Source organism: Bombina bombina, chromosome 4 (assembly GCF_027579735.1).
Source record: "Bombina bombina isolate aBomBom1 chromosome 4, aBomBom1.pri, whole genome shotgun sequence".
NCBI lineage: Eukaryota > Metazoa > Chordata > Amphibia > Anura > Bombinatoridae > Bombina > Bombina bombina.
This window is the reverse complement of record NC_069502.1, coordinates 1,054,228,470-1,054,252,644: the sequence shown is the minus strand read 5'-3', so window position 1 is coordinate 1,054,252,644 and position 24,175 is coordinate 1,054,228,470. Positions and strand designations below refer to the sequence as shown.

At 37.5% G+C, this 24,175-nt stretch overlaps 1 protein-coding gene across 1 annotated transcript in view; it reads left to right on the top strand.

Moving 5' to 3' along the window:
* Positions 1-24,175, top strand: part of EML6 (EMAP like 6) — a 540,560-nt gene that overhangs the window by 397,253 nt on the left and 119,132 nt on the right. Inside the window, exons 29-32 of the mRNA XM_053712691.1 lie at positions 10,427-10,441; positions 20,089-20,097; positions 21,786-21,864; positions 23,925-24,054. Coding sequence (XP_053568666.1) covers positions 10,427-10,441; positions 20,089-20,097; positions 21,786-21,864; positions 23,925-24,054 — 233 coding nt within the window. The remainder of the gene's footprint in view (positions 1-10,426; positions 10,442-20,088; positions 20,098-21,785; positions 21,865-23,924; positions 24,055-24,175) is intronic.

The window sequence follows — 24,175 nt, the reverse complement described above, 5'->3', positions numbered from 1 at the left end:
GACGTTTGTCTGAAATCCTTTGTTGCTTCTAAATAAAACTTTAAAGCACGAACTACATCTAAATTGTGTAACAAACGTTCCTTCTTTGAAACTGGATTCGGACACAAAGAAGGCACAACTATTTCCTGGTTAATATTCTTGTTGGAAACAACCTTTGGAAGAAAACCAGGTTTAGTACGCAAAACAACCTTATCTGAATGAAACACCAGATAGGGCGGATTACACTGCAAAGCAGATAACTCAGAAACTCTTCTAGCAGAAGAAATAGCAACCAAAAACAGAACTTTCCAAGATAACATCTTGATATCTATGGAATGTAGAGGTTCAAACGGAACCCCTTGAAGAACTGAAAGAACTAAATTCAGACTCCAAGGAGGAGTCAAAGGCCTGTAAACAGGCTTGATACTGACCAAAGCCTGAACAAAAGCTTGAACATCAGGCACAGCTGCCAGTCGTTTGTGTAATAAGACAGATAAAGCAGAAATCTGTCCCTTTAGAGAACTCGCTGATAATCCCTTATCCAAACCTTCTTGGAGAAAGGAAAGGATCCTAGGAATTTTGATCTTACTCCATGAGAATCCTTTGGATTCACACCAACAGATATATCTTTTCCATATTTTATGGTAAATCTTCCTAGTTACAGGTTTTCTGGCTTGTATCAGAGTATCTATTACAGAATCTGAAAACCCACGCTTAGATAAAATCAAGCGTTCAATTTCCAAGCCGTTAGCTGAAGGGAAACTAGATTTGGATGTTCGAATGGACCTTGTACTAGAAGATCCTGTCTCAAAGGTAGCTTCCATGGTGGAGCCGATGACATATTCACCAGGTCTGCATACCAAGTCCTGCGTGGCCACGCAGGAGCTATCAAGATCACCGAGGCCCTCTCCTGCTTGATCCTGGCTACCAGCCTGGGAATGAGAGGAAACGGTGGAAACACATAAGCTAGGTTGAAGGTCCAAGACGCTACTAATGCATCCACTAGAGTCGCCTTGGGATCCCTGGATCTGGACCCGTAGCAAGGAACCTTGAAGTTCTGACGAGATGCCATCAGATCCATGTCTGGAATGCCCCATAATTGAGTCAACTGGGCAAAGATCTCCGGGTGAAGTTCCCACTCCCCCGGATGGAATGTCTGACGACTCAGATAATCCGCCTCCCAGTTTTCCACTCCTGGGATGTGGATCGCAGATAGGTGGCAGGAGTGATCCTCCGCCCATTTTATGATTTTGGTCACTTCTCTCATCGCCAGGGAACTTCTTGTTCCCCCCGATGATTGATGTAAGCAACAGTCGTCATGTTGTCTGATTGGAATCTTATGAATCTGGCCTTTGCTAGTTGAGGCCAAGCCCTGAGAGCATTGAATATTGCTCTCAGTTCCAGAATGTTTATCGGGAGAAGAGACTCTTCCCGAGACCATAGCCCCTGAGCTTTCAGGGAGTTCCAGACCGCGCCCCAGCCTACTAGACTGGCGTCGGTCGTGACGATGACCCACTCTGGTCTGCGGAAGCTCATTCCCTGGGACAGGTGGTCCTGGGTTAGCCACCAACGGAGTGAGTCTCTGGTCTTCTGATCTACTTGAATCACTGGAGACAAGTCTGTATAGTCCCCATTCCACTGTTTCAGCATGCACAGTTGTAATGGTCTTAGATGAATTCGCGCAAAAGGAACTATGTCCATTGCTGCAACCATCAACCCTACTACTTCCATGCACTGAGCTATGGAAGGACGTAGAACAGAATGAAGAACTTGACAAGCGTTTAGAAGTTTTGACTTTCTGACATCTGTCAGAAAAATCTTCATTTCTAAAGAATCTATTATGGTTCCCAAGAAAGGAACTCTTGTCGACGGAGACAGGGAACTTTTTTCTATGTTCACCTTCCATCCGTGAGATCTGAGAAAGGCCAGAATGATGTCTGTGTGAGCCTTTGTCTTTGAAAGAGACGACGCTTGTATCAGAATGTCGTCCAAGTAAGGTGCCACTGCAATGCCCCTTGGTCTTAGAACCGCTAGAAGGGACCCGAGTACCTTTGTGAAAATTCTTGGAGCAGTGGCTAGCCCGAATGGGAGAGCCACAAACTTGTAATGTTTGTCCAGAAAGGCGAACCTTAGGAACTGATGATGATCTTTGTGGATAGGAATATGTAGATACACATCCTTTAGATCCACGGTAGTCATAAATTGACCCTCCTGGATTGTAGGTAAAATCGTTTGAATGGTTTCCATTTTGAACGATGGCACTCTGAGAAATTTGTTTAGGATCTTTAAATCCAGGATTGGTCTGAAAGTTCCCTCCTTTTTGGGAACTACAAACAGGTTTAAGTAAAACCCCATTCCTTGTTCCACGGTTGGAACTGGGTGTATCACTCCCATTTTTAACAGGTCTTCTACACAATGTAAGAATGCCTGTCTCTTTATTTGGTTTGAAGATAAGTGAGACATGTGGAACCTTCCCCTTGGGGGTAGTTCCTTGAATTCCAGAAGATAACCCTGAGAAACTATTTCTAGTGCCCAGGGATCCTGAACATCTCTTGCCCAAGCCTGAGCGAAGAGAGAGAGTCTGCCCCCTACTAGATCCGGTCCCGGATCGGGGGCTACTCCTTCATGCTGTTTTGTTAGCAGCAGCAGGCTTCTTGGCCTGCTTACCCTTGTTCCAGCCTTGCATCGGTTTCCAAGCTGGTTTGGTTTGCGAAGCATTACCCTCTTGTTTAGAGGCTGCAGAGTTGGAGGCCGGTCCGTTCCTGAAATTGTGAAAGGAACGTAAATTAGACTTATTCTTGGCTTTGAAAGGCCTATCTTGTGGGAGGGCATGGCCCTTACCCCCAGTGATGTCTGAGATAATCTCTTTCAATTCTGGCCCAAAGAGAGTTTTACCCTTGAAGGGGATATTAAGCAATTTTGTCTTGGAAGATACATCCGCTGACAAAGACTTTAGCCAGAGCGCCCGGCGCGCCACAATTGCAAACCCAGAATTTTTCGCCGCTAATCTAGCTAACTGCAAAGCGGCATCTAAAATAAAGGAGTTAGCTAACTTAAGTGCGTGAACTCTGTCCATAACCTCCTCATACGGAGTCTCTCTATTGAGCGACTTTTCTAGTTCCTCGAACCAGAACCACGCTGCTGTAGTGACAGGAATAATGCACGAAATAGGTTGCAGGAGGTAACCTTGCTGTACAAAAATCTTTTTAAGCAAACCCTCCAATTTTTTATCCATAGGATCTTTGAAAGCACAATTATCCTCGATAGGAATAGTAGTGCGCTTGGCTAGTGTAGAAACTGCCCCCTCGACCTTAGGGACTGTCTGCCATAAGTCCTTTCTGGGGTCGACCATAGGAAATCATTTCTTAAATATAGGCGGGGGAACAAAAGGTATGCCGGGTTTCTCCCACTCCTTGTTCACTATGTCCGCCACCCGCTTGGGTATAGGAAAAGCGTCGGGGTGCACCGGAACCTCTAGAAACTTGTCCATCTTGCACAATTTTTCTGGAATGACCAGGTTGTCACAATCATCCAGAGTAGATAACACCTCCTTAAGCAGTGCGCGGAGATGCTCTAATTTAAATTTAAATGTCACAACATCAGGTTCTGCCTGTTGAGAAATTTTGCCTGAATCTGAAATTTCCCCATCTGACAAAACCTCCCTCATGGCCCCTTCAGATTGGTGTGAGGGTATGACAGAACAATTATCATCAGCGCCCTCCTGCTCTACCGTGTTTAAAACAGAGCAATCACGCTTTCTTTGATATGCAGGCATTTTGGATAAAATATTTGCTATGGAGTTATCCATTACTGCCGTCAATTGTTGCATAGTAATAAGCATTGGTGCGCTAGAAGTACTAGGGGCCTCCTGCGTGGGCAAAACTGGCGTAGACACAGAAGGAGATGATGTAGAACTATGTCTACTCCCTTCATCTGATGAATCATCTTGGGCAACTTTACTATCTGTGGCAGTACTGTCCTTACTTTGTTTGGACGCTATGGCACAATTATCACACAATTTTGAAGGGGGAGACACATTGGCTTTCATACATATAGAACATAGCTTATCTGAAGGCACAGACATGTTAAACAGGCTTAAACTTGTCAATAAAGTACAAAAACCGTTTTAAAACAAAACCGTTACTGTCTCTTTAAATTTTAAACAGGGCACACTTTATTACTGAATATGTGAAAAACTATGAAGGAAAAACCAAATTTTCACCACAGTGTCATAAAGCATTCAAAGCATTGCACCCCAAATTTCAGACCTTTAACCCTTAAAATGAGTTAACCGGAGCCGGTTACAGATTTAACCCCTCTACAGTCCCAGCTTCAGCCTTTGCTGCGACTTTACCAAACCCAGGGGGGAATACGATACCAAATGAAGCCTTCTAGGAACCTTTCCAACTACTTTCAGACCCACACACATGCAGCTGCGTGTCCTGCTCTCAAAAGTAACTGCGCAATAATGGCGCGAAAATGAGGCTCAGCCTACTACAGTGAAGGCCCTTCCTGACTGGAAAGGTGTCTAAACCAGTGCCTGACGTAAAAAAACGTTCCCCAAAGTTTATAAGTGTGAATTTCAAGCATCAAGCTGTATAAAATGCCCAAATAAAGCAATCGATTTTGCCCATAAGAGTGTCTACCAGTTTTATAGCCCATATTAAGCCCTTTATTCTGTTTGAGACTAAGACAATGGCTTACCGGTCCCCATGAGGGGAAATGACAGCCTTCCAGCATTACACAGTCTTGTTAGAAATATGGCTAGTCATACCTTAAGCAGAAAAGTCTGCTAACTGTTTCCCCCAACTGAAGTTATTTCATCTCAACAGTCCTATGTGGAAACAGCAAACGATTTTAGTTACTGCTGCTAAAATCATATTCCTCTCACAAACAGAACTCTTCATCTTTTTCTGTTTCAGAGTAAATAGTACATACCAGCACTATTTTAAAATAACAAACTCTTGATAGTAGAATAAAAAACTACAACTAAACACCACATACTCTTCACCATCTCCGTGGAGATGCTGCCTGTGCAACGGCAAAGAGAATGACGGGGGGGGCGGAGCCTAGGAGGGACTATATGGACAGCTTTTGCTGTGCTCTTTGCCATTTCCTGTTGGGGAAGAGAATATTCCCACAAGTTATGGATGACGCCGTGGACCGGACACACCAATGTTGGAGAAATAGGAGGGGAAGAGAACGGCACACCTGGTCTATCCCATTCCTTATTAATAATTTCTGGAAACCTTTTAGGTATTTGGAAAAACATCAGTACACACCGGCACTGCAAAGTATTTATCCAGTCTACACAATTTCTCTGGCACTGCAATGTTATCACAGTCATTCAGAGCAGCTAAAACCTCCCTAAGCAACACGCGGAGGTGTTCAAGCTTAAAGGGTCTGACACGTGGGGAAAGTTAGTCGGCATAACTTCCCCCTCGTCAGATTCCTCTGGTGATAAATTTTTTAAAGACAGAAAATGATCTTTATTGCATAAAATGAAATCAGTACATTTGGTACACATTCTAAGAGGGGGTTCCACCATGGCTTTTAAACATAATGAACAAGGAGTTTCTTCTATGTCAGACATGTTTATACAGAATAGCAATGAGACTAGCAAGCTTGGAAAACACTTTAAATCAAGTTAACAAGCAAATATAAAAAACGGTACTGTGCCTTTAAGAGAAACAAATTTTGTCAGAATTTGAAAAACAGTGAAAAAAATGCAGTAAATCAAACGAAATTTTTACAGTGTGTATAATAGGCTAACAGAGCATTGCACCCACTTGCAAATGGATGATTAACCCCTTAGTTCAAAAAACGGATAAAAAAAAACGAAATAGACGTTTTTTAACAGTCACAACAACTGTGGCCCTACCTTCCCCAATAAATGACTTTGGAAAGCCTTTGGGCCCTTTAGAGATGTCCTATAGCATACAGAGGGCCTTTGAGGGAAGCTGGATGTCACAGTTTGTAATTTTAACTGCACCAACTGTAACTTTTATACTACAACAGTGGAAATTGTTTCTAGTCAAAATTTAAGCCAGCCATGTGGAAAAAAACTAGGCCCCAATAAAGTTTTATCACCAAAGTATATATAAAAATGATTAAACATGCCAGCAAACGTTTTATATTGCAATATCATAAGGGTATTACCCCTGGGAGTAAGCATGATACCAGTCGTTATTAAATCACTGTATTCAGGCTTAACTTACATTAATCCGGTATCAGCAGCATTTTCTAGTGTTTTCCATCTCTAGAAAAAATTATAACTGCACATACCTGATAGCAGAATAAACTGCACGCCATTCTTTCGCTGAAGTTTTACCTCATCTGTGTAATCCCCTCAGACATATGTGAGAACAGCAATGGATCTTAGTTACAACCTGCTAAGATCATAGAAACCTCAGGCAGATTCTTCTTCTATTTACTGCCTGAGATAAAATAGCACAACTCTGGTACTATTTAAAAATAACAAACTTTTGATTGAAGAAAATAAACTAGCTATATTTAACCACTCTCTCCTACAACGTCCTTGCTTGTTGAGAGTTGCAAGAGAATGACTGGCTATGACAGTTAGGGGAGGAGCTATATTACAGCTCTGCTGTGGGTGTCCTCTGGCAACTTCCTGTTGGGAATGAGAATATCCCACAAGTAATGGATGATCCGTGGACTGGATACACCTTACAAGAGAAATAGGTTGTTTCTACATCTGTAGCTAAAACAAAAATTAGACTGCCCTTTGGGCAAGCTTATCAACTAGTATACAATAATTATGCAGCCAAAGAGAATGTAAAACAGGACAACTAACTGATTTAATATTGATCATGACCATCTTATGTTTATAAACTTATAATAACTATTTATTAAGAGTGTGAAGTTAACATTTTATATAATATTATGCAAATGTATGCTAAACTTTTTTAAACATCTTTATGTAAGCATAAATGAGCATTCTAATGGTTGCACTTATGCTTTATTTCTAGCTTTTATATTAAAGTAGGAAATTATTGTGTTCAGTAACATGTCAACTTAGCTTTCCCAAAACCTTTAACATGGATAAAAAGCCATGTGAATACACAAAGTATGGCTCACAAAACAGTAGTAAATGTTTTTTCAAGAGGTCAATGCTATTGAAATCGAAAAGTCCAAAAAGCCTGAGAAAATCTTCTTGAAATGTTATTGGAATAGTGTTGCCGAAGTGACTCAAGGCAGAAAAATTGTTAACACTGCACAAAGTCACTGGATGTCTTGTGACACTGGGTGTCTAATGACACTGGATAGCTAGTGACACTGTGACACTGGTTGTCTAATGACACTGTGTCCCTGGGTGTCTAATGACCCTGGATGTCTAGTGACACTGGGTATCTAATTACACTGGATGACTAGTGACACTGTGACCCTGGGTGTCTAATGACACTGGATGTCTAGTGACACTGTGAGCCTGGGTGTCTAATGACATGACACTGGATGTCTAGTGACACTGTGACGGTCTAATGACCCTGGATGTCTAGTGACACTGGGTATCTAATGACACTGGGTGTCTAGTAATACTTGGTATCTAATGACCATGGATGTCTAGTGACACTGGGTGTCTAATAACACTGGATATCTAGTGACACTGTGATGCTGGTTGTCTAATGACACTTTGACCCTGGGTGTCTAATGACCCTGGATGTCTAGTGACACTTGGTATCTAATGACACTGTGACCCTGGGTGTCTAATGACACTGGATGTCTACTGACACTGTGTTCCTGGGTGTCTAATGACATGACACTGGATGTTTAGTGACACTGTGATGTTCTAATGACCCTGGATGTCTAGTGACACTGGGTATCTAATGACACTGGGTGTCTAGTAATACTTGGTATTTAATTACCCTGGATGTCTAGTGACACTGGGTATCTAATGACCCTGGATGTCTAGAGAAACTGTGTGTCTAATGACCCTGGATATCTAGTGACACTGGGTGTCTAATGAAACAATGTCTAGTGGCACTGGGTGTCTGACACTAGATTTCTTGTGACACTAAGTGTCTAGTGACATTGGGTGTTTAATGACACTGGGTGTCTAGTAACACTGAATGTCTAGTCACACTGGATGTCTAGTCACACTGAGTGTCTAGTGGATGGTAATGGCCCCTGAATGAAAAAGTCTTGCTAGATACTTTTTTGGTCTCTACTAATTGATATGACTATACCTCACACTCCTGACTTCTGGTATTGTCTTTTCTTTCATATTTTGTAACTAAGATGTTATTGGTTTCCTTGTATTATAATTATGTGACCTTTTGCTTCTTTATCTTCTCAAATTCAAGTACTATGTTTAAACACACTATTAATGAACATAACACAATCTTCATCCTCATAGCTCTTTACTTCTCATACTAATGAAAAGGATAATAAGAGAAGGAAAAATTAAGAATATTTGTTTAGTGAATAGAGCCTGTTCAATTCAATATAGCTTTTAAAATCAGCTTAAAAACTATTTTAACAATATACTGTATGTAGAAAAAAGTGTTGTACAAATTGGTAAATAGTATATAGCATTTCCCAAAAGTAAGTATTATTATTTTTTTTTAGTTTAATAAATTGTGGAGGTAGCCTTTGTGCCTGTTTGGTGATGCTGCTTCCTAATGTTATCCAATATGCCAGAGGTAATTTCAGTATGTTTTACCCATGCACAAAACTAACGATGTGTTTGAAAACTTGTATCAACTTGTAAAAATAGTGTTATCGGGCTCATCAAGTCCTTTTAGCTGTTGAATTCAAAAAGGGAAAAATAGCCCCGTAAATGTGTTGTAAAGGAAATTTGGATTGTGATCAGAAAAACAGGGCTGGAACACGTTAAGTATAGACACATTTTTCATCAAATGATAATGAAAAAAATACTGCTAATAAACAAGGGAAAAGGCTAATTGTGATCACTTTGAGATCAAAAACAATTAATCTGCATCCATTAACATGTAGATAAAATTATAGATTGTAATCAACCCCATAGCAAGATAGGGTCAGTGATGTAAAAACAACATAAAAATGAGAGCATGTAAATTTTACATTAGAATGTCCGTAATGTAAACAGGGCCGGCTCTATAATAAGAGCAGCACTTCCTAACCCATGAGGGCCAAAGATCAATATTTAGGAAGCCTCAAGGGCCCCATATTAATTTATGGATATTAAACACACAAGTAATATATTTCCTAAAAATATTTAGTGCCACAGAGCCCGATTTAGGCAATATTACAGGGTACCTTCTATCTGCTGATATCACATTTAAAGATTTTTTACCAACCAGAAGTCCATAAAGCGCACTTTTTTAGTTCAGATTTTTCACGGGACCACAAAATTTATAGCACACATTCTCAGTTCTACTGTTTTCCAGGGGCCACGAAAACTAGTGTAGAGGGCCACATAAGGCTCAAAGGCTGCCAGTTGGCCATACTTGCCTTACATAATATAAAAATGCTCAAGTACATAAATCTATGTATTGCTTTTGCCTTTTAGATGATTTAAAGAAGTGCAATGGTTGGGTTTAGACCGCTAGGCCTCCCTAATAGGACTGATTTTCAGGCTTTCTTTGGGTGAGGGCAGATAAAATAACCATGTTCACTAATCAGCTGATTATTTCACCTGTGCTCCAGTTCAGATATCCCAAAATCTGGGCTGTTAGGGTAGCCTGAGGACAGGTTTGAAAATCTGTGGTTTAGACTGTAGAGGAAAGACAGTTTGGGGGCGTAATTTTATTCTCAGACGCAGGCAGCACATTATCAGTGCAAATCCTAGAGCTGGCCCCAAGAACACACCATAAAATTTCAATAGAACTCACTGCTGTGCAATTAGTCAGAGACTTAGCATAGCATGAATCTGGCATAATAATGCATTTGGTAGAAAACATATGTTCTTTTAGTGAGTGAGAATCATTTCAAATATTTAACGCTAATATGTATTTTCCTGCAAAATGCAGCTGAATATATACTGCTTACCATAGAGCTGGAGAAAACCTTTTAACCCCATCTTTCCAACTTGATATGCATGTGAATTAAAGCAAATTAAAGGTTAGATAGCAGATATTTCTTTACCAAACAACGTGGGCAACCAAATGTTTACCAATAAAGTCTACACATAGAGTGTAAAGCAGTCTGAATGGAAACTGGCAAATGCCAAGCAGGAGCAGATAGAAAGCACCTTCAGAGATAGACGCTATTGGCTTCTGTAAAGTAAAGATGGCATTTAATGGTATTACAATATTACTAGGTCATTTACAATATTTAATGCTGTTATTACGAACTGTGGTTACAGGTGTTTGTTCTTAAATCATATCATCTCCTGCTCGGCCTGCTTGGCTTTGACTTTATTACTATGCACCTTATTTGTTTTGAACATTATAAATTGTGAAGAAATGGTTAATATTTACATTGTGTTTTGATTTGCTTTCCTTTGGAGGCAGGGAATTGTCAAGTAAGTATTAACACAGCAACTATTCTTTGTGCAATACAGAATTACATTACAGGGTTTATACAAAAAGATAAAAATACATGGGTTAGATTGTATGTTTCTGTTAAAGGGACACTAAAGTCAAAATTACACTTTCATGATTTATGTAGTTCATGCAGATTAAAGAATTTACTTCCATTATTAAATTTTCCACAGTCTTTTTTATGCACACTTTCTGAGGCACAGCTCCTACTGAGCATGTGCACAAGTTTACAATGTCTACATATATTAGTCTCTGATAGGTTGATAGCTGTCACATGATACAGGGGGCCAGCAAATGGGGCAAAAATAAATTTGTCAGATAACAATCTAGTGAGAGTAAGTTGTATTGCATTGTCTTTTTATTATGCATATGTTAGTTTTGCAATTCTACTGTATTTAAAGGGATACAAAACTCAATGTTTTTCTTTCATGGCTCATATCTGGAGCACTATATGGCAAAGCCATCCATTTGCAAGAGCACTAGACGGCGGCACTATTTTTTGCTCTGTAGTACTCCAGATGCCTACCTAGGTATCTCTTCAACACAGAATATCATGGGAATGAAACAAATTAGATAAAATAAGTAAATTGGAAACTTCTTTAAAATGGTATACTCTGTCTAAATCACAAAAGAAAATGTTTGGTAATTGGGTTTCATATCCCTTTAATGTCAGAGGAAAGGGAGACAATAAGTAATGTTCAAAACATGAACTGTCATGGAAAGTGCAGCAGTATACCTGAAAAATATTACATCATAATTATTATACTTATTCTAAGTAATAATTGTAATAGTTTATGTATACTTTTTATTTTCCTTTATTGTAGCCAATTACGGCTTAGCGGACAAAATGAAACTTTAGAATATTTACACTGAATTGTAGTATGAAATAGCTGTTTTTGTTATTTGACAGCACAACCCTTATCTTATAGGGACAGTTTAGTCAAAAATAAACTTTCATGATTCAGATAGGGCGTGTAATTTTAAACAACTTTCCCATTTACTTTTATCATCAATTTTGCTTTGTTCTCTTGGTATTCTTAGTTGAAAGCTAAACCTAGGAGTCTCATATGCAAGTTTCTTAGCCCTTGAAGGCATTTTGACATTTTTTTCACAACTAGATGGTATTAATTCATGTGTGCCATATAGATAACATTGTGCTCATGCCCGTGGAGTTACCTAGGAGTCAGCACTGATTGGCTAAAATGCAAGTCTGTCAAAAGAACTTAACTGTCCCTTTAACTCTGTCTGTATACCAAAGCCCAGTACTTAGGGGCCGGTGATCAAAAACTCACCGGCATAAAAATAAATCTTTGGATTATTTTAGACCTTATATTGTAATGTAGGAGTATCTGCTTCACATCCAGAACCCTGCATGACAGGATAAACATTGCTGATCTAAAATTTGCCTTTATAAGATTATTTGAGGGACCTCGCCTTACTGATGAGACTTACTGATAAAACTTACTGATGAGACTTGCTGATGAGACTTACTGATGAGACTTACTGATAAAACTTACTGATGAGACTTACTGGTAAGACATACTAATGAGACTTACTGATGAGACTTGCTGGTGAGACTTACTAATGAGACTTACTGATAAGACATACTGATGAGACTTGCTGATGAGACTTACTGATAAAACTTACTGATGAGACTTACTGATGAGACTTGCTGATGAGACTTACTGATAAAACTTACTGGTGAGACTTACTGATGAGACTTACTGATAAGATACTAATGAGACTTACTGATGAGACTTACTGATGAGACTTACTGATGAGACTTACTGATAAGACTTACTAATGAGACTTACTGATGAGACTTACTGATGAGACTTACTGATGAGACTTACTGATGAGACTTACAGATAAAACTTACTGATGAGACTTACTGATGAGACTTACTGATGAGACTTACTAATGAGACTTACTGATGAGACTTACTGATGAGACTTACTGATGAGACTTACTGATGAGACTTACTAATGAGACTTACTGATGAGACTTACTGATGAGACTTAGATCGACTGAATGGAGATCTTTAGATCATCGAGCTCTAAGAGCAATTGCAAATTAACATTTTATTACTTATCCCTCCTACTGCCCCCTGGGAGTGTAATTTCTTCTGCTGGCTTTGTTTACATAGCTTTTCTATAGCCTATATTAAAGTATTCAGTATAAGTGGGAATACCACAGGCAAAAACAGCTACTTACTGATGAGACTTACTAATGAGACTTACTGATAAAACTTACTGATGAGACTTACTGATGAGACTTTCTGATGAGACTTTCTGATGAGACTTACTGAGGAGACTTACTGTTAATACTTACTGATGAAACTTACTGATAAAACGTACTGATGAGACTTACTGATGAGAATTACTGATGAGACTTACTGTTAAAACTTACTGATGAAACTTACTGATAAAACGTACTGATGATGAGACTTACTGATGAGACTTTCTGATGAGACTTACTGATGAGACTTACTGTTAAAACTTACTGATGAAACTTACTGATAAAACGTACTGATGAGACTTACTGATGAGACTTACTGATGAGACTTACTGATAAAACGTACTGATGAGACTTACCGATGAGACTTACTGATGAGACTTACTGATAAAACTTACTGATAAGACTTACTGATGAGACTTGCTGATGAGACTTACTGATGAGACTTACTTATAAAACTTACTGATGAGGCTTACTGATGAGACTTACTGATGAGACTTACTGATAAAACTTACTGATAAAACTTACTGATGAGACTTACTGATGAGACTTACTGATAAAACTTACTGATGAGACTTACTGATGAGACTTACTGATGAGACTTACTGATGAGACTTACTGATGAGACTTACTGATGAGACTTGCTGATGAGACTTAGATCGACTGAATGGAGATCTTTAGATCATTTGGCTCTTAGAACAATTGCAAATTAACATTTTATTACTTATCCCTCCTACTGCCCCCTGGGAGTGTAATTTCTTCTGCTGGCTTTGTTTACATAGCTTTTCTATAGCCTATACTAAAGTATTCAGTATAAGTGGGAATACCACAGGCAAAAACAGCTACTTACTGATGAGACTTACTAATGAGACTTACTAATGAGACTTACTAATGTAAGTGTGATGATTAAGCTGTATTTTCAGCGCTTTCATCAATTTGTACCCCACAAAACCCTTAGATCTATATCTGTTTGTTGCAATTTGATAAAAGGCATACATTAAAACGTCTCTTAAAATTGCACACTATATCTGTTTAATTTGTTTAATTTTGACATTCATGCCCCTTTAAAGGGGAAGATTACATTTTATATTGTGTTCTTGTGTTCTTTTAACAGTTCATTTCTAGAGTACATTTGGTGTCTGCCCCTCCAATTTTAGCCTGTTTATTATTAACATGTTTAATGTAATTGTACTTACCAGATGAAATACAGTATAATATAAAAATAAATAGTATATTTAAGTTTTCAAATTATTCTAATTTTCAGTTTAACATAACCCTATTCTAACCATCAGAATTCTCATGTGAAGAATTTTGTCATTCTAATCCATTTGAAAGCCCTGCAATAAACCTCTTATCACAAGCAAGTCAGATACATAACATCTCCTACCTTGCATAGGTACAAGTTAAAGGGACAGTCAACACCAGAATATTTGTTGCTTTAAAAGATAGATAATCCCTTAATTACCAAATCCCCAGTTTTGCATAACCAACACTGTTATAATTATACACGTTTTACCTCTGTAATTACCTTGTATCTAAGCCTCAGCAGACTGCCCCCTTATTTCAGTTCTTTTGACAGACTTGCATTTTAGCCAATCAGAGCTGTCTCCATGGTAAATTCACGTGCATGAGCTCAATGTTATCTATATGAAGCACGTGAACTAATGCCCTCTAGTGGTGAAAAACTATCAAAATGCATTTAGATTAGAGGCGGCCTTCAAGGTCTAAGAAATTAGCATATGAACCTCCTCGGTTTAGCTTTCAACTAAGAATACAAAGAGAACAAAGCAAAAGTGGTGATAAAAGTAAATTGGAAAGTTGTTTAAAATTACATGCCCTATTTGAAACAGGAAAGTTTTTTTTGGGCTTGACTGTCCCTTTAACAGCAGTATTCAAGTTCACAGGAAAACTAGTTTCCAGCACATTTACAGGTGATTTTTAGAATTCAGCAGCCTTTACCGCTTGATAGCCATATTAACTAGTTTCAGGCTGTGTATCTAAATATTAACTAGTTTCAGGCTGTGTATCTAGGCTTTTTCCCCCCAGTGTTTTTGAGCATGCTCAATTCACATTTTAAAAACCACAATAATTATTTGGTTTAATATGGAGTTAAAAATATTGCTCAGCCATTTTTAAACTATGAAACTTTTATTCAAATGAAATACAATTAGCGTAATATTCGTTTCATTCTAAAATTCCTCTTAACAATATGAAATTAAAATTTTAGGTGGCATAAAATGATGTTGATGGTTAAGTGAAAAACCTAAAGTAAAAACTCATTAATCAGTCACCATCGACATTTGATTAAATAGCTACCACGTTTTGTTTTTTTAACTTTTGCTTAGGTTGCATAGCTTTAGTTTTCGTTAAGGTCTCTGAGTTATGCCTGATCCTTATAGTTTTATTTTTGTTTGTTTTTCATGTATTTAACAAAGTGTTGCTGTTTAATTGTTTACTATTCAAGTGGTTCTATTAATTTAAACTGTCTTCTAAAGGATTGGAATGGTTTTGACAAAGAGGACAATTTTATCCTAAATTGCCATCAACTGTTTTTTTCACAGGAATTCTGATGGATCAAAATTGACCCTCTAAGTGACATAGACAAATGACGTTCAGTATGCTAGAGCAATGTTGGGACAGTTTAGGGGCAGGTGTACTCTGTTTAACAGCAATTAGCTCTATAGACCAATCATGAAGAAGCAGGTTAATAAAAATAGCAGACAAAGAGTAAATTAGATTTTTTTTATTGTTTAAAAAGATAGATAACATCTTTACTATCCATTTACCAGCTTTGCACAACCAACATTATTATATTAATATACTTTATAACTTATAAATCTCTACCTGTTTCTAAGCCACTGTAGGCTGCCTCTTATCTCAGTGTATTTTATCAGCTTTTCACAGACCAACAGTGCTTGTTCATGTGTGCTATATAGATAAAATTGTGCTCACACACATGGAATTATGCAGGAAGCAGCACTATTTTGCTTAAATGCAAATTTGTAAAAAACACTGAGATAAGGGTCAGTCAGAAGATGCTTAGATACAAGTTAATCATAGAGGTAATATTATATCAATATAACAGTGTTGGTTATGCAAAACTGGGGAATGGATAATATAGGGATTATTTATCTTTTTAAACAATAAAATTTTTTGAGTAGACTGTACCTTTAAACCAAAATATCACATAAATAAGGATCTATCTCTAATATTCAGATATACTGTGCAGAACATTACACATTTACAGATTGTATGAAAATAAAAAAACATATAAAGGTGTAAGAAATTTTTCTTTAAACTTGAATTTAGGTACTTTTTGTTTAATGTCCTATAACTCATAGCTTAAATCAATCTATATTCTAAACCAGGGGTCTAAGACTTTGAGTGCAATCAATATATAAACAGGTTTTGGGCAGGTTTATTAAGTTTGTCTTATTTTTTCAAGCAAATTAACCAAAAGGCTTTTTTTATCCTCAAGCATTTTAGACGCCTGTGTTCTAAACAATTCATGTTTTTTTTACAATACAACTCTTTTACGTAGCATCTGGATCAGGCATTTTAATCCTTCTTCTCCCATTTGCCAGCTAATGTGGGCAGATAATCTGAAGACATCAGCAGATGTCTTTTGCACAGGATGTTTTTCTGGAGATTCTATATGATAAAACTGCACTGATGATGCCACTGACTGCTAACAAAAGCACTAAGTATCACAGTCTTAGGGCCCAATTCTTAAAACATTGCTGGGTCGGCCACACACGGGCTGCCCTCATGGAATTCTAACAAAAAAGGGTCTGTATCTGCGAGTGGCAAGATGTCCCCCATAGAAAGTAGTGGTGCTCCCTAGAAGGGGAAACTTCACTGGGGAGCGGAGGGTGCACTTTTAAAATGAAATCCTGCAGAGTAATATGTGTATTGAGTATTTTGACACAATTTCGTCACCTTCTAGTTTACGAGAGAAAACAGCAAGATCTGCAAGGGGAAAGTTTACAGAATACTCCAGACCTGGAGGAGAAATTTCAGCCATACCCTTGGAACGCCCCTGTTCAGCCCTCTAGTATAGGCGGGAAAATAATTTTACAATAAGAAAAATATTGTACCTTGAATTTTGTATTATAAATACAAATTTCCTAACAATATTTGCATGTGCAGTGTAGTTATAGTACAATTCTTTCATAAAATACAAATTTACAGAACATTTTCATTATGATTTTAAATGCGATTAAACAATATCATTTTTTACTGAGTAATTTTATTTCAATAATTAATTTATTTGTTTTATTTAACGTATACATTTTTTTGTGCGCCCTATTGTAATGTATGCATCTCCTTCACATACGTAAAAGCAGGGAACACCCCTTTACAAGACAAAATACTGTTCTCAAGGTAAAAACCGCCTTGGTAGAATTAGTAGAGCACTGAACTTGTTAAAAAGAGACATTGCAAATTTGGGTAGCTGGCATTTTAGCCCTTCTTAGAACCACCACTAATTCTAGCATATAAATGAGTGTGGTCTGAGAGCTATGTGTTTGACACACAAAAAAAGCGTTCCTGAGATTTTCTGAAGTGCCCCTTTCTTGTGAGCTCAATTTTATACATTTTTAAACTATGGGGAAATATATCTGTGCTTTTATATATCCTTTCCAAGACACATAGTAAAAATACAGTGTGTTGATTGGGTATATTAAGTAATATAATTTGTGTAGAATTTAAATGTGCTAAATAGTTTGAGAGATAATTCATCTTTGCAAAGTAACCTTATGACAAGTATTATAGTCCCTGTTTTTTGCATTATTTTTATTCTCATGACCTGTTGGTATTGACACATTATGTAATAAAATCAGTTCTCTCATCTAGGATGCTAGTCATGGCCAAAAATATTAGCACCCCTACATTTCTGTCAGATAATGCACCACTTCACCTAAAAAATTGTTGCAATTACAAATGTTTAGGCATTCTCATGTTTATGTATTTTGTCTGTATTGGTATGACACAAAAAAGTGGAGAAAACCCCCCCAAATCTGACACATTTCACGCAAAACTCAAATAATGGACTGGACAAAAATATTGGCACCTTCTCAAAATTGTAAGAAATAATTGCATTCCAAGTTTTTGATGCTCTTGTAATTTGTAATTAAACTCACCTGCATCAATTAACAGGTGCTGACAATATAGAAATCACACTGGCAACAAGCTAAAATGTTGAAAAATGTACTCAACCTTTCTGTTGTGTGTCTCTGTGTGTGCCACACTGAGCATGGAGAAGAGAAAGAGCAGCAAAGAATTGTCTGAGGATTTGAGAACAAAAATTGTGGAAAAGCATGGACAATCTCAAGGTTATAAGTCCATCTCCAGAGATCTTAATGTTCCTGTGTCCACTGTGTGCAACATTGTCAAGAAATTTGCAGCCCATAGCATTGCAGCTAATCTCCCTGGACGTGGACAAGAGAGAAAAAGTAGTCAAAGATTGCAACAAAGGATTGTTCGAATGGTGGATAAAGAACCTCAATCAACTTCAAGACAAATTTAAGCTGACCTTCAGGCACAGGGTACAAATGTGTCAGCTCACACTATACGTCACCATCTAAATGAAAAGGGACACTATGGTAGGAGACTCTAGAGGACCCCACTGCTGACACAGAAACATAAAAAAGCCAGATTGGAGTTTGCCAAAACTTACCTGAGGAAGACAAAATCCTTTTGGGAGAATGTGCTGTGGACAGACGAAACAAAATTACAGCTATTTTGGTAAAGCCCATCATTCTACTGTTTTCAGAAAAAGAAATGAGGCTTTTAAAGAAAAGAATACAGTCCTTACAGTCAAACATGGTGGAGGTTCATTGATGTTTTGGGATTGCTTTGCTGCTTCAGGCACTAGATGTCTTGACTGTGTGCATGGCATTATGAAATCTGAAGACTACCAAAGAATTATGTGGTGCAATGTAGTGCCCAGTGTCAGAAAGTTGGGTCTCCATCAGAGGTCATGGGTCTTAAAGCAGGACAATGACCCAAAGCACATGTCAAAAAGCACCTAGAAATGGTTTAAGACAAAGCACTGGTGATTACTGAACTGGCCAGCAATGAGTCCAGATCTCAATCCTATAGAGCACATGTGGAGAGATCTCAAAACAGCAGTTGGGAAAAGGAATCCTTCCAATCTGAGAGACCTGGAGCAGTTGGCGAAAGAAGAGTGGTCCAAAATTCCAGTAGAGAGGTGTAAGAACATCATTGATGGTTACAGGAAGTGATTGATTTCAGTTATTTTCTCCAGGGTGTGTGCTACCAAATATTAAATTGAGGGTGCCAATAATTTGTCCAGTCCATTTTTGGAGGTTTGTGTAGAATGTGTCAGATTTGGCTTTTTTTTCTCCACTTTTTTGTGTCATACCAATACAAACGAAATAAATAAACATGAGAATGCCTAAACATTTGTAATTGCAACACTTTTCTGGGCGAAGTGGTGCATTATCTGACAGAAATGCACGGGTACCAATATTTTTGGCCATGACTGTATAGTTAAACTTGTAACATTCATTGATGTTTAATCTTTAATGACTTTATTCTAATAGGTTGTTTGAATAAATGCTTATAAGCCTTTATTGTACAATAAATTCAGATACATAGTTATGATAGCAATACAAAAAAAAACATATTTAGTATATTTCATATAATAGCCAATAATAATAGTATATTTGTCATTAGTGTTCACATAATGTGCAGTAGAGATATGGCTCATGTGTACAGAGAAGACTTTGATCTGACTCAGACATATAAGTACTATAACATAAAGTTACCAGCAAAAGGTCTTTGTAATGTTGGACCGCAAACCTTATGTTTTTCAGCAATTTACATGGTTTGTAATTAAACAATTCTCCAAATCTGCCATATGGGTGAACTCTACTGAACACATATTGACCTCTGTTTTTTTCAGTATATGAAGTATTTAAATAAAGCTAAAATTAATGTATTTTATGCAAATATATGATGGCCAGATTTAGTAAATAATCCCATGTATGGTTCCAAGTGTACTTACTGTGATGCTTAATCCAATGATACATTATAAAAATATTTATTATACGCTTACGCATACCATTACCTTGTGCTTCCTTTTTGTTTCTAGAAAATTGTCAATGCATTACTCTAGCCCTTTATAGATGAAAAAGTGTATGCACTCATAAAGCATTTACATCGCCTTACATTGTCCTTGCATTGGGTTTTTATAACAGAGCTTAATAAGGCTTTCATCCGTATCCTAATGTTTGCTGGCATGCGTCTGTTTGATTTGCTCAGTAAATCAAAGATCATTCAACCCTTGCTTGTGCATGAAACGCGTAGTCAGATGTATTCAGCAAAACTTTACTAAGTTTTTTACTTGGATTTATTTGCTGCTTACAAGGGGATCAAGGTAACTTTTAAATTTGTGACATTGTTACATAGAGTTACAGCTTCAAACACATTATTTTTATATATATATATGTATAGATAAATATAAAGATGCATACTTGCAGTCTTACTTGTAAACCAATTATACATTAGAAATATAGTAAATATTTACAATGTTAGAAACACCATGTAGTATTTTCTCATAGTAGTAGTGTTTCAGGGTTACTGAAAGGTTTGATAAATATCTATTTTGTAAGATTTGTTTTTTATGTTTAATTATTGTTATTATTATTATTGTTACTACTATTATTAATTTTCTTAATGTACAGAAACAGAATAATGAATATTTTACTACTGTTGCCAATTATGGCCTCGATTCCAATCTTTTCAAAGTTTTTGTATGATTGTATTATTATTATCAAAAGGATCACAAACCTACCAAGTCAAACACAGCCCGGACTTGATAGCTCCCACAATATTTAATCTCCATTTCTCAACAAAGCCACAGTTAATGACCAGTAAAGGCTATACAGTAGATGACTGAAAAACAGAAAACACAACTGCTCTCCAGGGTACCCAACTAATCTCACTCACTGACCAGGCCTCATGCTGCTGGTCCAGAATTCTCTCCTCTCCTGGCAGTCTGTTCTCGCTCTGCAAGTCGCAACTATCGATAGTTTGCAGATGTTTTTTTTTTGTGTTTTTACAGTTAATTGATGGTGATGATTTGTTCAGTATCATTTTTTTATCTAGCGAGATTCAATAGTCAATAAAAAGGTCCGTTATCATTTTTGTAATGGGAAACGCCATTTCGTTTTTGTCCAAGCATGCAAAGATCGATATTGTTATTGTTTATCCAATGGGGCCGAATTATCAAGCTCCGAATGGAACTTGATGCCCCTGTTTATATGCAAGCTTTCAGGCTAGCCAGAAACAGCAGTTATGAAGCAGCGATCTAAAGACTGCTGCTCCATAACTTGTCCGCCTGCTCTGAGGCTGCGGACATCAATCCGCCCGATCCTATACGATCGGGCTGAGTGACACCCCCTGCTAGTGGCCAATCTGCAGGGGGGGCAGCATTGCACAAGCAGTTCACAAGAACTGCTTGTGCAATGATAAATGCCGACAGCGTATGCTGTTGGCATTTATCGATGTGCGGCAGACATGATACGCTACATTGTATCATGTCCGCTCGCACTTTCATAAATCGGCCCCAATGTGTGTTATTGGTCAATCTGTGGTTGAGCATTTATCAAACGCCATTGGCTGTTAAATTTTATGTGTCTATTTTGTTGTAAATAACTTGTGGTTGATTGGATTGTGATCACCCAAATTGATGCTGTTGATGCATTGATTGAGTAGATTTTTCCGATATACTATTGTATATTTTTCAAATATGAGAATGGTATTATTGCTTGTATTTGTGTCAAAAAAGGTGTGTCCAAAGCCAAAAAAACAACCAAAACCACGATCGACTAGATTGGAATCGACCCCTATATACTAAAATAAGTAACATAAATATGTAGGAGATGGAAAGGGTCTTATTGTCAGTATTGGGTAGTATAAAAGTCATAGTACTTTACTACGTGCAAAGACATGCAAAGCTTTAGTTGAATGACGTGTGTGTCGTCCTGTGAGTTTCTTAATGTCTTTTGCTCACTAGTATCTTTCTGACTTTGTTTTTGAATCTTTGGTCTCTTTACATTTTAGACCAACAGTTAGCAGAGCAGCTCCTCAGCCAGAAAAGCTTCAAAAAAACAACATCAATAAAAAAAAGAAAGTCGTTGAGGTAAGTAACATTTTTGTGTGGTTCTCTCAAGCTATGAAGGAGATTCTCGAGTTGTCAATATAGCTAACATAAACCAAATCAGCCAGAAAGATGAAAGTGGAATGGTGTTGCTGTTTGAACTGGAATTTCTCTCTTACTGATGACAGCTCATTGAATAAGCAATCTGAATATTAGATTCATGCTTACTTTAAAGGGACATGAGAGCAATAGTAAAATACTCCTGTGCTTGAACAGAAAGATGTTTATGGTCAGCTCTGGAAAGTCAATGCACTATTGGTCTTGAGGTAAACACAGCCTGAGCCAATGAGGGGGGGGGCATATATGTGTAGCCACCAATCACTGGCCAAGCTCAGCTCAGGATCAGCAATGCATTGCCACTTGAGCTGCCTTTAGTTGTGTGTTTAGCCCCTTTAAAGGGTTTACAGGTATATAGCTCTGTTCTTGCACATTAGAGCATTTTATTATTGCTTTGTATGTCTCATTAAAGGCCAGATTACGAGTGGCATGCTAACAGTTGCTCACGAGCGATATCTGGTTTATAGCAGCTGTTTGTGCAGGTTGGAAGTGTCGAACATATTAGAAGTTGAAAGTAAGCACATTCGCTCAAGCGCAATTTAATTTTTGGGATAGTGCGACCTCAGAGCTCTGGTTAAGTGTTACGCTCGAATAAGTTATGAGGGCTCAAAGCTATGTCTAAAATGTTAGAGAGGAAAAAGGCTGCATAGGGATTTAACATAGAGTATATGTGTGTATATATATATATATATATTATATATTTGTATATTTTTATGTGTATACATATATATTTATGTATTTATATGTGTACATATGTATTTACAGACATATATACATATGTATTCTGTATATAAAGTAAATTGAAGCCCTTTGGAGTTAAGTAGCTGAACACATATAAAAGCATATTTAATAAAGTGTTATACTGTGTTTTTAGTGTAAATATATTACATTCCAATGTTTTTCACATAGGGGAATATGTTCTGCGTATTTTTAAATAAATTCTGGTGAACTGCTTGTGCAATGCATATATTTCATGTCAGGTTTGCGCGAGTAGTTCTAGTGAACTGCTTGGGCAATGCCGCCCCCTGCAGAGCAGGGGGTGTCAATAAACCCGATCGTTTAGGATTGGGCAAATGTCCGCAGCCTCAGAGGCAGCGGACTAGTTAAGGAGCAGTGGTCTTAAGACCGCTGCTTCATAACTGCTGTTTCCGGTGAGCCTGAAGGCTCGTGCGGAAACAGGGGCATCGGGGCCATTCAGCCCTTGATAAATTGGCTCCATAATCTAGCCCTAAATCGTAGGACTTCAAAAGTCTATTATTTTCTAAATATAACTTCTTCTTATTGTGTAAAAGTTTGAATTATAATTTTGGAGCCAGAGTTCATACTTGGGGATCCAGTTTCACTTATTTACCTTTAAAAAAACATTTAAAAGAACTTTTCAATGGGATATTCAACTTCCCTTTAAAGTAGTATTAGTTGGTGACATTTATCCGATACCATAAGAGCATTATTTAAAGGCGCATGAAACCTTTCACGATTAAAATGGAGCCAATGATTTTATACAACTTTCCAATTTACTTCTGTTATCAAATTGACTGTGTTCTCTTAGTATCCTTTGTTGAAGAGCATACCTAAGTAGGCTCAGGAGCAGCAATGCACTACTGGGAGCTAGCTGCTAATTGGTAGCTACACACATATATACCTCCCAGTAGTGAATTGTTGCTCCTTCAACAAAGGATACCAAGAGAATAAAGCAAATTTAATAATAGAAGTAAATTTAAATGTTTTTTAAAATTGCATGCTGTATCTGAACCACGAAAGTAGGAATATGTGCATATGCTCCAACCATTGGTTTTATCTTCATCTGGAGCAGATGGAGTTGTTCCAGGAGTGTAACTTTTCGAGGAGCACATAGTAAAATGAAGGGAATATGTTTAAAAATAAAAACACTAATTAAACAGAGCAATATATTTGTATATTAGACTGACCCTTTAAAATGTATGATTATTTTACACAAATTTCTTCCACGTTTGTTTTTCGGACAGGACCTCTCCTTGGACCACGTTTTTGGGTATAGAGGATTTGATTGTCGTAATAACCTCCATTACCTCAATGATGGCGCTGATATTGTATTTCATACAGCTGCTGCAGGCATTGTGCAAAACCTTTCTACAGGTATTTCTCCAAAAAATATTTTCTTAAGAATTATGTACGGTCCTTATGTTATACATTTTTTTTTAATCACCTTTTTTTGTAAGCTATTTTATTACTGCCTCCAAATGTGACTATGACTAGA